This window comes from Sinohyriopsis cumingii, chromosome 14 (genome assembly GCF_028554795.1).
Source record: "Sinohyriopsis cumingii isolate HCF-2022 chromosome 14, ASM2855479v2, whole genome shotgun sequence".
Lineage (NCBI taxonomy): Eukaryota > Metazoa > Mollusca > Bivalvia > Unionida > Unionidae > Sinohyriopsis > Sinohyriopsis cumingii.
Genome location: NC_142974.1, coordinates 85,033,514 through 85,046,138, shown reverse-complemented (window position 1 = coordinate 85,046,138; position 12,625 = coordinate 85,033,514). Strand labels below are relative to the sequence as shown.

At 39.1% G+C, this 12,625-nt stretch overlaps 1 protein-coding gene and 1 pseudogene across 2 annotated transcripts; both read right to left on the bottom strand.

Moving 5' to 3' along the window:
• Positions 1-6,537: 6,537 nt before the first annotated feature.
• LOC149784278 (L-xylulose reductase pseudogene) lies at positions 6,538-8,675 on the bottom strand (annotated as a pseudogene). Its single transcript, XR_016414124.1, has 2 exons — positions 8,547-8,675; positions 6,538-7,476 (listed from the first exon to the last, which is right to left on the bottom strand). The product of XR_016414124.1 is annotated as an L-xylulose reductase pseudogene (transcript).
• A 1,063-nt stretch (positions 8,676-9,738) lies between these two features.
• LOC149784277 (uncharacterized) lies at positions 9,739-11,814 on the bottom strand. Its single transcript, XM_089933330.1, has 3 exons — positions 11,729-11,814; positions 10,829-10,976; positions 9,739-10,388 (listed from the first exon to the last, which is right to left on the bottom strand). The coding sequence occupies exons 1-3, from the start codon at positions 11,759-11,761 to the stop codon at positions 10,243-10,245; spliced, it is 327 nt and encodes a 108-aa protein (XP_089789456.1). The 5' UTR covers positions 11,762-11,814; the 3' UTR covers positions 9,739-10,242.
• Between the last annotated feature and the right edge of the window lie 811 nt (positions 11,815-12,625).

The following is a 12,625-nucleotide window of genomic DNA, read 5'->3' as shown; positions in this document are numbered from 1 at the left end:
GATTTCTACCAAATCATCGACAGGAGCAAGTCTAAAAGTAGGCCCTGGCCGTGGCAAAGGCTTAAGGCAGTTAAAGCTGATTTCCCTCCGTTCCTTAGGTTGTATTTTTAAAAATCAAACATCTACCGGACCTTTTCAGGGCCACCCACTTCTCTAGAAGAAAGATAGTATTCATTTTGCCAAAATCGATTAAGACTCAAAATCACTTTTTTTGCCCCATGATGTACCTGTGTGAGTGCGTCAGTGTAGGTCATAATTCTAAAATATCGAAACAAAGAGACACACACGTTTTCTTTATTGTCTATTCTGGTACAAATTTTACAATCCAGTTCACAAGACAACACTTTAGGAACTTCATAGACTTCTTTATTGTTTTTGTTTACTCTCTGTGTTTTGAATTTCTTCACTTTCATAGGCTTTTCTGTTGGTTCGAGGCAAACATTTCAAAAAGGGAAAATACATTCACGTCTATTATCATGATGAACATTTCGACGTCATTACTAATATTACCAAATTCTTGGGATATGGTTATTATTGCCAGTAATGTGTCTATAGCTATAATAATCGAAAACAACACAATAATTGTGGATTGAAATGTGAGGGATGTTTGACCTGTCAAACCTGTCTCGACAAAGGACAAGAACGAGTTCATTGCCCAACTTGTCAGTGTCACGAAATTGTGTATGAGCTATATCAATTTGTATATGTTGTCAAAAATGTACTCGGGTTTCGTTGCCGCGTACAGCGTCACCCGAGGGTGGTATATTTTTTCGGCTCTAGTTACTTCGAAATGCTGAGCGAAACTCAGACCATGCTGCACGTGCAAATTGCCTGCAGCGGAAAACCTAAGTACCTTGCTGCGCATATCTCTCACAGCTAGTGTACATATAGAGCAAATTCTCTATAACCAAATTACATTACGATGAGTCTTGTCAGAAAGCTTACCCCTTTGCGGGAGCAAATCTCCAGCTGTAGAGGTAATGAAATTTAAGTATTCTTTATTACTATTCGGTTTATGACAGAATTGTTTCATACTTTAGATGTTTTAGAATTTATTCTAAATTCTACATAGTCAATACCTAAAGTTATACAACGCCATATTATAAATACTATAGTCTGGTTCTAGTTAGCTATTTGTTGTAACTGAACAGATAAATTCAATTTAATTATACGCTGCATGCATTGAACGATTAATGTAATGAGTAACGAATTCATGTGCGCGGATGCGCAACATATATCAATGCAGAAGTACTTAATCGTGTCATGTGTACTACACGGTTTAGTTGTTATAATTTTAGCTGCCTTATACATGCTGCCTATATGGTTTGATGTGGAGTCACGTAACTGTGTGGTTTCGTGTGACGTATACGCTGTGTGGTGACGTTGGTCCGCAAGGGTGTACCGGTTTTCTCAATGCGAGGGACGAGGGCTTGGCGACCATCGGGTCTGTGATTGATGTGAGGGCTCTCGAAGGATTCTTCAACAGACTGAGAGGAGCGGACCGTGCGTGGGCGCTTCTCTGGCCATTGACTAGAGCGAGTGGAACGGGAGTTACATCTTGGACGTCAAATGGGCGCCACGATAGTTATATGTATTATGTGTTCCAGGTTGTTATTTTCACTATTGCTCTCTGAGCAAATTTACTTGCATTTCAAGATCGTTATATGAACGATACATTCAAATTTACTGCATTTCAATAGCGTTATATGAACGATACATTCAAATTTACTTGTATTTCAATATCGTTATATGAACGATACATTCAAATGTACATGCTTTGCAATATCGTTTTATGAACGATACATTCAAGACTGTTTTTATTGGGGTGTAGATCATATACTTTTATTTTGTTGATCGGTGATAGGACTTAATTCACGTTTGTTTGAAATTCCATTTGTTAAATTCCTGTTTGAGTTTTTTTCGTTGAGTTACTTGTTGTTGGTAGTTCCATGTTAGGAACTTTATAATTTTCCTTATCTTTTTTGTTTATAATGGTGTCAGATTTGTTAATATTTAATTTGCGTTTATAAATAAACGTTTATAAACGGTGTTGCTTTTGGTGTCTTCCTTAATCCAGTCCCAACCCGGCTTCATCTTGTGATAGTCAGTGCACTTTTGTCGGTCCTACATGTTACCAACATCTGAAGACGCAAGGTTCACAGCGGAAATGTGCTTGCCAGCTCCTGAGATTGTGTCATACTTGTGGACAACGCATATGTACCAATAATGCAAGGCTCGGGTATATTCAGGAGAGAAGTGATATCGAATTTGTCGCAAAATCTACCATTACAAACATGAAGAGGAAGATGACCCGAAAAAAGGCAATTTCATCTTTTTCGATTTCGAACGCATGAAAGAGACTGGCATTCACATTCATAATTTCCTTGTGGCTCAAAGAGCGTGCGAGAAGTGCATCCAATAACCTATCTTTAGTCATTATCCTAATAGCAGCAAGATTCCTGGCGGACGTGAAAACGTATTTCGCTGACCGAACACGCTGACCAATTTCGTCCAACGGATCTTAGACCTCATCTACGAGAGGTGGAATAAAGAGGATGTCGAACATTATTGGGATTGGCATCGCTATGATACGGGGATGGCTCACAATTTCTCGGGATACGATGGACAGTTTCTTCTCACATAATATACTGAATACAGTGCAGAATGTCCTACAGTGACTTTAAACGCAGCCAAAATATTTCCATGCAAGTGGTACAAGTACAGTTTAAAGATTCGATGAGTTACTTACCCATGCCTTTGAGCCGAATGCCTACAACATTTGGAATGACAGAAATGACCAAAGACTTTTTCCGTACCTTTTCAACACCGAAGCCAATCAACACGCCGGGCTTGCGGATCACTACTACGACCCTGAAAACATGCGCACCGAACAACGAGAAGCTGTCTACGCTTTGTACCACACTCGTGTATCGGACTCCTTCGACTTTCATGAATATATGTTAAAGTAGTGTCGAACGGGTGTGGATATTTTAAGGCGTTGTTGTGGAAAATTTCGAGAATTATTCATGCAGCATGGGGGATCGATCCTTGAAAAGAAGCCTGCGCTATTGCCAAAGCGTATTCCTTAGTGTACCGCCAACGATTACTGCCCGAATACTCCCGGCCAGTCATAAATCCTCAAACGACCAGTTCTATCAATACTTGGTAAAAGCCCGATTATGGTTAAATTACTTGTATGACAATGGCGACAAATGGATCCAACACGCTCGCAACGGAGGAGGCGAAAAGACCATTGGAAGGTATTTGGTAGATAGATGAGACTTAGAATACCCCAAGATCGAGTTTAATGAATGCTTATTCCACGGATATTGTACCAGTTTACCCCACAAGCAATTTGGGTTCCTGTGCTACCCTCCATGTCGCACTAAAAATCAGTTTTTACAACGTACCATGGAAGGCTTGTACCAGGCCACTTGACAGCGACGCAGGAAGTTAGAACAGCAAGGATACCAAGTGGTGGAAATGTGGGAACACGAGTACGATCACCGTTTTAAAACCGATACCGAGTTTAAACGTATCGTGGAAAGTTTCAAGTTGGTAGACCCACTCAACTAGAGGGACAGTTTGTATGGAGGACGAATGAATGCCACCTGTTTGCTGTACCACGCCGACGAAAAATAAATGAGAAGAAATCAGATACTTGAACGTGTTTTCGCTGTATCCATACGTGTGCAAATATTCACTTTTCCGCAGGGCACCCGGAATTGCTGACGGTAAACGTCGACCTGGACAACATTCGACAATACGATGGATTGATTAAAGGTAAAATCGTGCATCCCACTGACATATACCATCCCGTTTTACCTCACCACTGCCAAAGAAAACTAATGTTTCTCTTGTGCCGTACTTGTGCCGGAACGTGCAATCAAGACCGCCCTTGTCATCAGACCCAGGAAGAATGCGGAATGATGGGAACGTGGGTCAGCGTGGAATTGTTTAAAGCTCTGGACCTTGGATGACAGTTGTTACACGTGTAAAAACTTTACCACTTTCCCAAGAAAGAAAAATACCCCAAGAGTGGCCAAACCCAGAAAGGCATTTTCGCAGACTACGCGGATGCTTGTTTGAAACTAGAACATGATGCCTGTGATTATCTTTCCTGGTGACACACTCCTGAAGACCAAAATAAATTCAAAGAGAAATACTGGGAACAGGAAAGTATCACTTTAGACCACGTGAAGAAGAAAGAAGGAAGGCGATCGTTTGCTAAAATGATGTAACATTGCTTGTGGGGTAAAATGGCACAACGACCGTGTTTACCCAAGACGAAATATTTATCCGATCCTTACCGCTACTTCCAGATGGTTCACGACAAAAAATCAAGTACATGTAACACGTACACGTCCTTCGTAAGGACTTGATCTTAATCAATTAGGACGAAGACCTGGTTTTTGTAGAAACCGACGAATTTGTAAATGGCATCATTGCGGCCTACGTGACAGCCCATGCTCGCTTAAAATTGTACGAAGTTTTAAAACTATTAGGAGATCGTGTGCTGTATTTTAACACGGACAATTGCATCTACATCAATCGCCTGGGTCAGTGTTTCCTTAAAATCGAAGGAGACCGTTTAGGAGCCTGGACGGACGAGCACCGCGACTACAAGATTCTAAGTTTTGCTGGTGGCGGTCCCAAACATTACGGCTACGAATACTGAGACAAACAAGAAGTGCACAACGAGTGTAAAGTGAAAGGATTGACTCAATTATCGCACCAGTCGAGTGTTTAACTTTGGTGTGCTGAAATTATTCTTTGCGCTTGGACAGGATGGAAATTTTAATGTGACCACTTACGAACCGGACAAGATTGTACCTTTACCCACACACCAAATCTTTAGTCGGCCTTTAGAAAAAGCGTATCAAAACGTGTACCAGAAGCGAATGCGACTTCCCAATCACTTCTTTTTACCTTACGGACAAACTAGTATAAATAAAATTGTTCCGAGACGATATCCACCAACAAGAAGATGACTTCAACACAAAGAATTGATCGAGTGGCACACTGAGAACTCTAAGTTCAAACCATACTAGTATCCTGTCTTCTTGCTTGACTCTTGTGATTGTGCCAGGCGATTGGACATGTTTCAAAATGGCCTACAAATAGGGACCGATTACTTACTGCGAATGTATTAGCTAGAACAGGATTTGTCTACGTGGAACATGAGACTGGATTGGGATACGAAGTATAGTATTTCAGTTGTGGTCTGAAGTTGCGAATGGGTCGATGTATCTATAAATATCCATCTATTCTGGAACATACTTGATGGTCTCGGCACTGTCCTTACCTTTATATGGCCGTTCCACCCATTACACTAAGGTAAATGTATGACGGTACATTAGAGAAGGTAGTACCGTTGTCCTCGAATAAAAAAGGAACACTTCCAAAACTAGACATAAAAAGGAGAGATTTACAAGCTGGAGTCTTCATTACGGCTAGTAGAAAAAGACCGATAGTTCACTGTAACTACCAACACCAAATGAGAAAGATGAATACTTTCAGAGAAGCACAAAACAAGTTCAGACAGGCACGACTCAAGTTCGGTGGTTCTCAAGTGGAGTGTGATGCTGTACCTTGCAATTGCAAGGATGCTGTACGCTGTGACCTCAGCGATTCAGTCTCACATCATGCGAACTTTGCTATTACTGCTACTACCATACCTACAATGGAAAGTGATGATGTGCGTGTCAAACGTGTAGGATGTGAAAGCGAAGCCCACTCTTTACTGGTTTTCATGGTGGATATCATATCCTCCACGTGAAACCATGCGTCTACCACCCACGGATGTCATCCAACCTTGAGCGAACTCATGTGGATTTCACCGTACCCTCATCGAAATGAGTCTGTCAAAGACAAATATTCATTCCTGTGCGTTTGGCCTGATTCCAAACATTCAAAGGGAAATGGCCTAAATATCAAGTGCTTCCTTTGCGGCGTGTCACTTCACGAGTGGGAGCAGAAATATTCGGCTTACCTGGAACATGCTCGATGGTCTCCGCATTGTGACTACCTGCCTTTAATGGGATGACCTCAGAGAGAGAGAGAGAGAGAGAGAGAGAGAGAGAGAGAGAGAGAGAGAGAGAGAGAGAGAGAATTAAGGTGTCTACAAAGTTAACAAGAAAACACGAGCTAAAGTAAAATAATTACTTTTTGTTACAAATATACCATATTTAATTGTGTACAGTTTTCGTTAACACGTGATGGGCTAGTAGGGTTGAGCCAAACTAATTTCCCAACGGCAGGTTCAATTTTCCAGTCGACTTATATTTACTTTGTAAATTCGTGTAACGAACAAACGGCACGGAAACAGGACAAAGGTGACAATGATGGATACAATCTGAATCTAAATAAGATCGTTTGAATCTGATGGTTCCTACAAAACATTGCACTGATGTAAATTAAAGATCCAGTAATTATATTAAGAAGAAGATATTGCAGTGATAATATTAACAACAGTAGTTGTAGTAGTTCCTGTAAAATGTAAGGATAAAAGTGGGTAGATAATGAAAAATGCATACACAAGTACTGCCCATTTATTTCTTCTAACAACGTTTAGATTTTGTTGACAAAACAATTAAACAACACCCACACACGATAAAAATCCAAAGAAAATGTATTAACAGGTATCAAATTAAGTCTTTCCAGATGATGTACAATGGTAGAATATGTGCCCACAGCTCATGCAAATAATATCGGTCTACTTCTTACAATGTCACCATTAATATTTCAGCAAGCCGCCGTCAACCACTAAAGAATGGCCATTCATATAAGAAGACTCCTCGCTCAAGAGGTACAAGATTCCATTCACAACGTCAGGAACTTCTCCTATTCGACGTAAGGGTGTCCGTTCAATCAGCATGCGTTTACCTACCTCACCGAACATATTACCCATGTCAGTATTTACTCCGCCGGGATTGATCCCATTTACTCGGATCCCCTGGGGTCCCAACTCGCAAGCTAGCACTTCCGTCAACATCTGTACTGCTGACTTTGATATACAATACGCACCTGATCTGCCAAATGGTTTGTTAGCCGCCACACTCGCCACGTTAACAAAAGCACCACCACGTTTCTCTGCAATCAACTTTTTCGCCACAACTTGTGCAACGTTTAGATATCCTTTCAGATTGACGTCCAAAAGTAAGCTGATATCTTCTTCACTTACGTCCAAAATGGAACCCATTCTCAACACCCCAGCATTATTCACAAGTAAATCTACAGTTGGAAGACCTTCAATGATTTCTTTCGTGGCTTTCCAATCCCTCAGATTCACTTGAACCGTTGCTATTTCAGGATATTCTTTTTCAAGATTTTGCAGGTTTTCCTCAATGATATCTAAGGCAATGACCTTCGCCCCATGTTTGTGCAGCGCTTCAGCAGTCCCACGTCCAATTCCTCTTCCGGCTCCAGTCACTAGCGCTATCTTGCCTGCAAATCTTGAACTGGATGCCATTTAACCTGCAACAATATAAATCTGAGCTGCACAACAAAAGATTGTAACTGAGGTAATGGTGATCCTCCAAATGCATTGTTATTGTGTGGATTGTGACGATTTAAGTGCTGGGAGAACAGGGCTCTATTGCACTGAGGTCATCCTGCATTTAAGAATGGCTTTGCGTTATATATATATATATATATATATATATATATATATATATATATATATATATATATATATATATATATATATATAATCCCAGTACAAACCGTACCGAAGATCAAAGCTACATGGCACTTGAGGCCATCTGGCACTTAAGACTTGCTTTGTACTATATAAATGGTATATATCCTATTTTAGACCAATATAATTGTTGCTACATAAAACAAAAATTTAACTGATCTGGTCACATCAGGGTTTATAATAACAACCAACGTGACATCTTATGGAAATTTCAGATATACATAAAACTAGTAGAAAATGGCGTTCAATATAATTAAATTACAAGCATAAATAGAACGGTAAAGTATAGTCAAGTAAAATATTCTCGTAACTTGTCACTGCTAAACCATTATTTCACACAAGCATTTGTTAACGGCGTTTTCTCATCTATTTTAGACCTAGTCCAAAAACAAGTTTTCATACACGGAGACGACTGATCCACGTTATAGATCACCATTCTGAAACCGGCGTGCACATCTGTGGAACATTCTTCTTGGAAAGGCTTCAGGTGTCTATCTTAAAGGTGCACGAGTTATCCAACATTGCGCACACACGGGCTGCATCATATGATCTCAATTTTGTCTTTGCAAACTTCGAGATGCTGGAGAACACTTAACTGTAGCAGATGAAACTTTATGTTGGTGATAAAAACAGAATTGTAAATAAGTAGAATTGTATTCCGGTTTAGCATAGGCCATCATTGATTGCATTATGTCTGACTGTTGAAGTAAATTGTTTTATTATTGTTAATAGTCAGCAAAATAACTCATGGAGCTAATGTTACTTATTATGGAATGCATTTCCGACTCGAAATTTTTATGGCTATTATACACCAGTGAAACTGACATTTATACACATACATACTTACAGAATGAAATCTTTTCGTACAGTTTATTTCGCATACGTTTATGTCGTGACTGGTGGAGTCTTTACATATCACACAAGAGATCGTTGCATCCACAAGCGAACTTTATACTCTATAGCGGCCCATTTTATCACTGATACCGATCTGCGTCGATAAGGGTATCTACCTCGTGTACTGTTGAACAGGACATTGTGTAAACGATACAGATTACGGCAAACAAAACCGTAATAACAAATGTTTCCGCAAATTTAGAACACAACTTATGAACAGATCGAAAATATAAATTAGGAATGTAAACATGACACGTAACGTTCATGGATTCCCTCTGCCTTTTCGCTCATTTTAACACCCGTCTCCTTCATCCCATATCTTTTCAGCTGTCTACTCCAGCAACGTAAACGCTGGGGGAGGGCGGGTGGCGAGAGAGAGGGACCTGAACTTAAGGAAGTAACAGGGAGATAGTCAATGACTAACGCACAAAAGAGAGAAGGAAAGAAAGGAGAAAAAAAATATGAGACAAATCTGAGACAGAGAGAGAGACAGAGAAAGTGACATCGGGGAAGACAAATCTGGAAAGATAAAAGGGGTTAGGAGGAAATCAGATAAAGGATATCTCTCTCACAGATATTTAATTGCCCTCTTTCTCTAATTATATATCGTTTATTTCTTTCTAGATAATCTCTGTAGCTCTGTGTTGGTCCGTCGGTCTGTCCTTTTTAATGGATTAGTCTTTATCTCTCTCTCTGTATCTCTCTCAAAAGTATATATACTTCTGAACCATTTACGGCCTATCCGTTTATTTATCTAAATACATATGCATGTATGCTTTTCCTCTTTAGTCTATATATGCATTCTAGCCTTTTCGCATCCACAAATCTTATCATTACACACACACACACACACAGACAGATATATATATATATATATATATATATATATATATATATATATATATATATATATATATATGTGTGTGTGTGTGTGTGTGTGTGTGTGTAGAGACAGACAGACAGACACACAGACACACAGACAGCGATATGCATGTGGTATTAAAGTGTCAACGAAAGATAATAAGAAAACAGGAGCTAAAGCAAAATATAATTATTTTTGGTTACAAATAACCCATATTTAATTTTGTACAATATTTTTATACTCATGATGGGTTAGTAGTGTTGACTCATTTCCCAACGGCAGGTTCAATTTTCCAGTCGACTTATATTTAGTTTTTAAATCCGTGGTTTTAATACAGATAGACTTTATAGGCTTTAACGAACAAATGACACGGAAACAGAAAAGTGTTAGATAAATCTGAAGCTAAATGACATCTTTTCAACCTAAGGGCTCCTACAAATCATTGCAATGATGTCAATTAAAGATCCAATAATAATAATAATAATATTAATAACAATAGCATATTGCCATGCTGATAGCAACAATAACAGTTGTAGTATGTTTTGCAAAATGTGAGGAGAGTAGTGGGTAGATAAAGAGAGAAAATGCATTATATAAGCACTTCCCATTTACTTCTCACAATGTTCAGCTTCTGTCGCAAGTAAAATTAAGCAACAACCATACACGATACAAATCTTTAAAAAGTCTTACATGTATGAAGAAAAGTCTTCATAAATGATATATGATGTTAGGAACTGTGCCCACAGCTCATGCAAATAATATCGGTCTACATCTTAAAATGGCACCATTAATATTTCAGCAAGCCGCCATCAACCACTAAAGAATGGCCGTTCATATAAGAAGACTCATCACTCAATAGGTACAAGATTCCATTCACAACATCTGGATCTTCTATTTGACGTAAGGGTGTCCATTCAGTTATTATGCGTTTACCTTACTCGCCGATCATATTACCAAGGTCGGTATTTATTACTCCGGGATATATCCCATTTACACGGATCCCATAGAGTCCCAGCTCGCACGCCAACACTTCCGTCAACATCTGCACTCCTGACTTCAATATACAATACGCACCTGATCTGTCAAATGGCTTATTAGCGCACGCACTCGCCACATTAACAAAAGTTCAGCTACGTTTCTCTGCAATCAACTTTCTCGCCACAACTTGCGCAACGTTTAATTATCCTTTCAGATTAACGTCCAAATGTAAGCTGATATCTTCCTAACTTACGTCCAAACCCATTCTATACAGACCAGCATTATTGACAAGCAAATCTACCGTTGGAAGGCTGTCATTGATTTTTTTCCGTGGCTTTCCAATCCCACATATTCACTTCAACCGTTTTTATTTCAGGATATTTATTTTTTAAGATTCTGCAGGTTTTCCTCGATGATGTATAAGACGATGACCTTTGCCCCATGTTCCCGAAGCGCTTCAGCAGTTCCACGACCAATTCCTCTTCCGGCTCCAGTCACTAGGACAATCTTGCATCCAAATCTTGCACTGGATGTCATTTCAACCTGTAACACATAAACTTGAGCTGCAAACAAAATATTCTAATTGAGATAATGGTGATACTCCAAATGCATTGCTATCTTGTTGCTTGTGAAGATTTAAGTGCTGGGATAACAGGGCTCTCTTGCACCTGAGATCATCTTGCACTTCAGAATGGCATTGCGTTGTGTGTATATATATATATATATATATATATATATATATATATATATATATATATATATATATATCAAAATCGTACGTAAATCAAGGATACAAGACACATAAGGTCATCTTCCAGTTAAGAATGGCTTTTCGCTATTTGTGTTATATGTCCTATTTTAGACCAGTACAATTCTTGCCACATAAAACAAAAATTTAACTAATCCGGTCACATCAGGGCTTATAATAACAACGCAATTGACATCTTGTGGGAATTTCAGATATTCTTAAAACCAGTAGAAAATGGTTGTTAAATATGTTTAAATTACAAGCATACATAGAACGGTAATCTATGGTATACTCAAGTAAAATATCCTCTCATCTTACCATTGCTAAATCAATATTTCACACATGACAGCGTTTTGTAAGCTGTTTTATACCCAGTTAAAAAAACAAGTGTTCTCATACCCAAACGACAGATCTACGATATATATCACAATTCTGAAACCGGTTTGCACAATGGAGCTAATGTGTCTTATTATGGAATGCATTTCTTGCTCTAAATTTATATGGCTATTATAGACCAATAAAGATGACATCCTATATACACACATACTTGCAGAAGGAAATCCTTTCTTACAGTATACATCGTATGCGTTGATGTCGTGACTGATGGAGTCTTTATTAATGACACAAGTGTTCGTTGTCTCCACAAGTAAACTTTATACATTATAACGATAAGTTTTAACACTGCTACTGTCCTTCGTAGATAAATGTATCTATTGAATATGGCACTGTGTAAACTATTTAGGTCACTGTAGATAAAACCGTAATAACAAATGTTACCGCACATATAGAACACAACTTATGAACAAATAAAGAATATATCTTATGACTGTAAACATGATACATAACTTTCATGGATAGTATGTGATGTGATGTGATTTGGATTTTTAACGTAGCTTTAACAATTTTTCAGTCACATAGCTACGATATCCGCATTGTGGCAGTTTATAGTGATGTCTAGCACCGGGGCATCATGCCGCAGACATGTATCATTGTGTCTCACCCAGTCACATTATCTTGACACCAGGTCGACCAGCCCTAACACTAACCTCTTAATGCTGAGCGCCAAGCGAGGCAGCTGTTAGTACCATTATTTTAAGTTTTTGGTATGACTCGGCCTGGGATCGGACCCACGACCTCCCGCATCCGAGGTGGACGCTCTAACCACTAGACCAAATTGTCCTCTTTTTCTTTTCTTTTATTTTTCGTTTCTCTCTCTCTCTCTCTCTCTCTCTCTGCTGTCTTTTTGCTTTTAGTCGGCAAGCCCTTTTTTAACTGAAAAGTTCACTCTCTGTCTCTTTCTGGATTTACAGTTGCGAAACTGACAACAAGACAATCAAGCAAAGATGGAGGGAGAGAGAGACAGACAGACAGAGACAGACACAGAGAGAGAGAGGGGCACAGAGAAAGGAATGAAAGGGACATTGGCGGTAAACCAAAACATCAT

What these genes read in the sequence shown, in the direction of transcription:
- LOC149784277 (XM_089933330.1), bottom strand. Translation starts at nt 11,761, where the DNA reads ATGTATACTGTAAGAAAGGATTTCCTTCTGCAA. An exon ending in GAAAGGATTTCCTTCTGCAA is followed by an intron (nt 10,977 to 11,728) that starts GTATGTGTGTAT and finishes TATGTGTTACAG; the next exon opens with GTTGAAATGACATCCAGTGC. An exon ending in CATCGAGGAAAACCTGCAGA is followed by an intron (nt 10,389 to 10,828) that starts ATCTTAAAAAAT and finishes TCGGCGAGTAAG; the next exon opens with GTAAACGCATAATAACTGAA.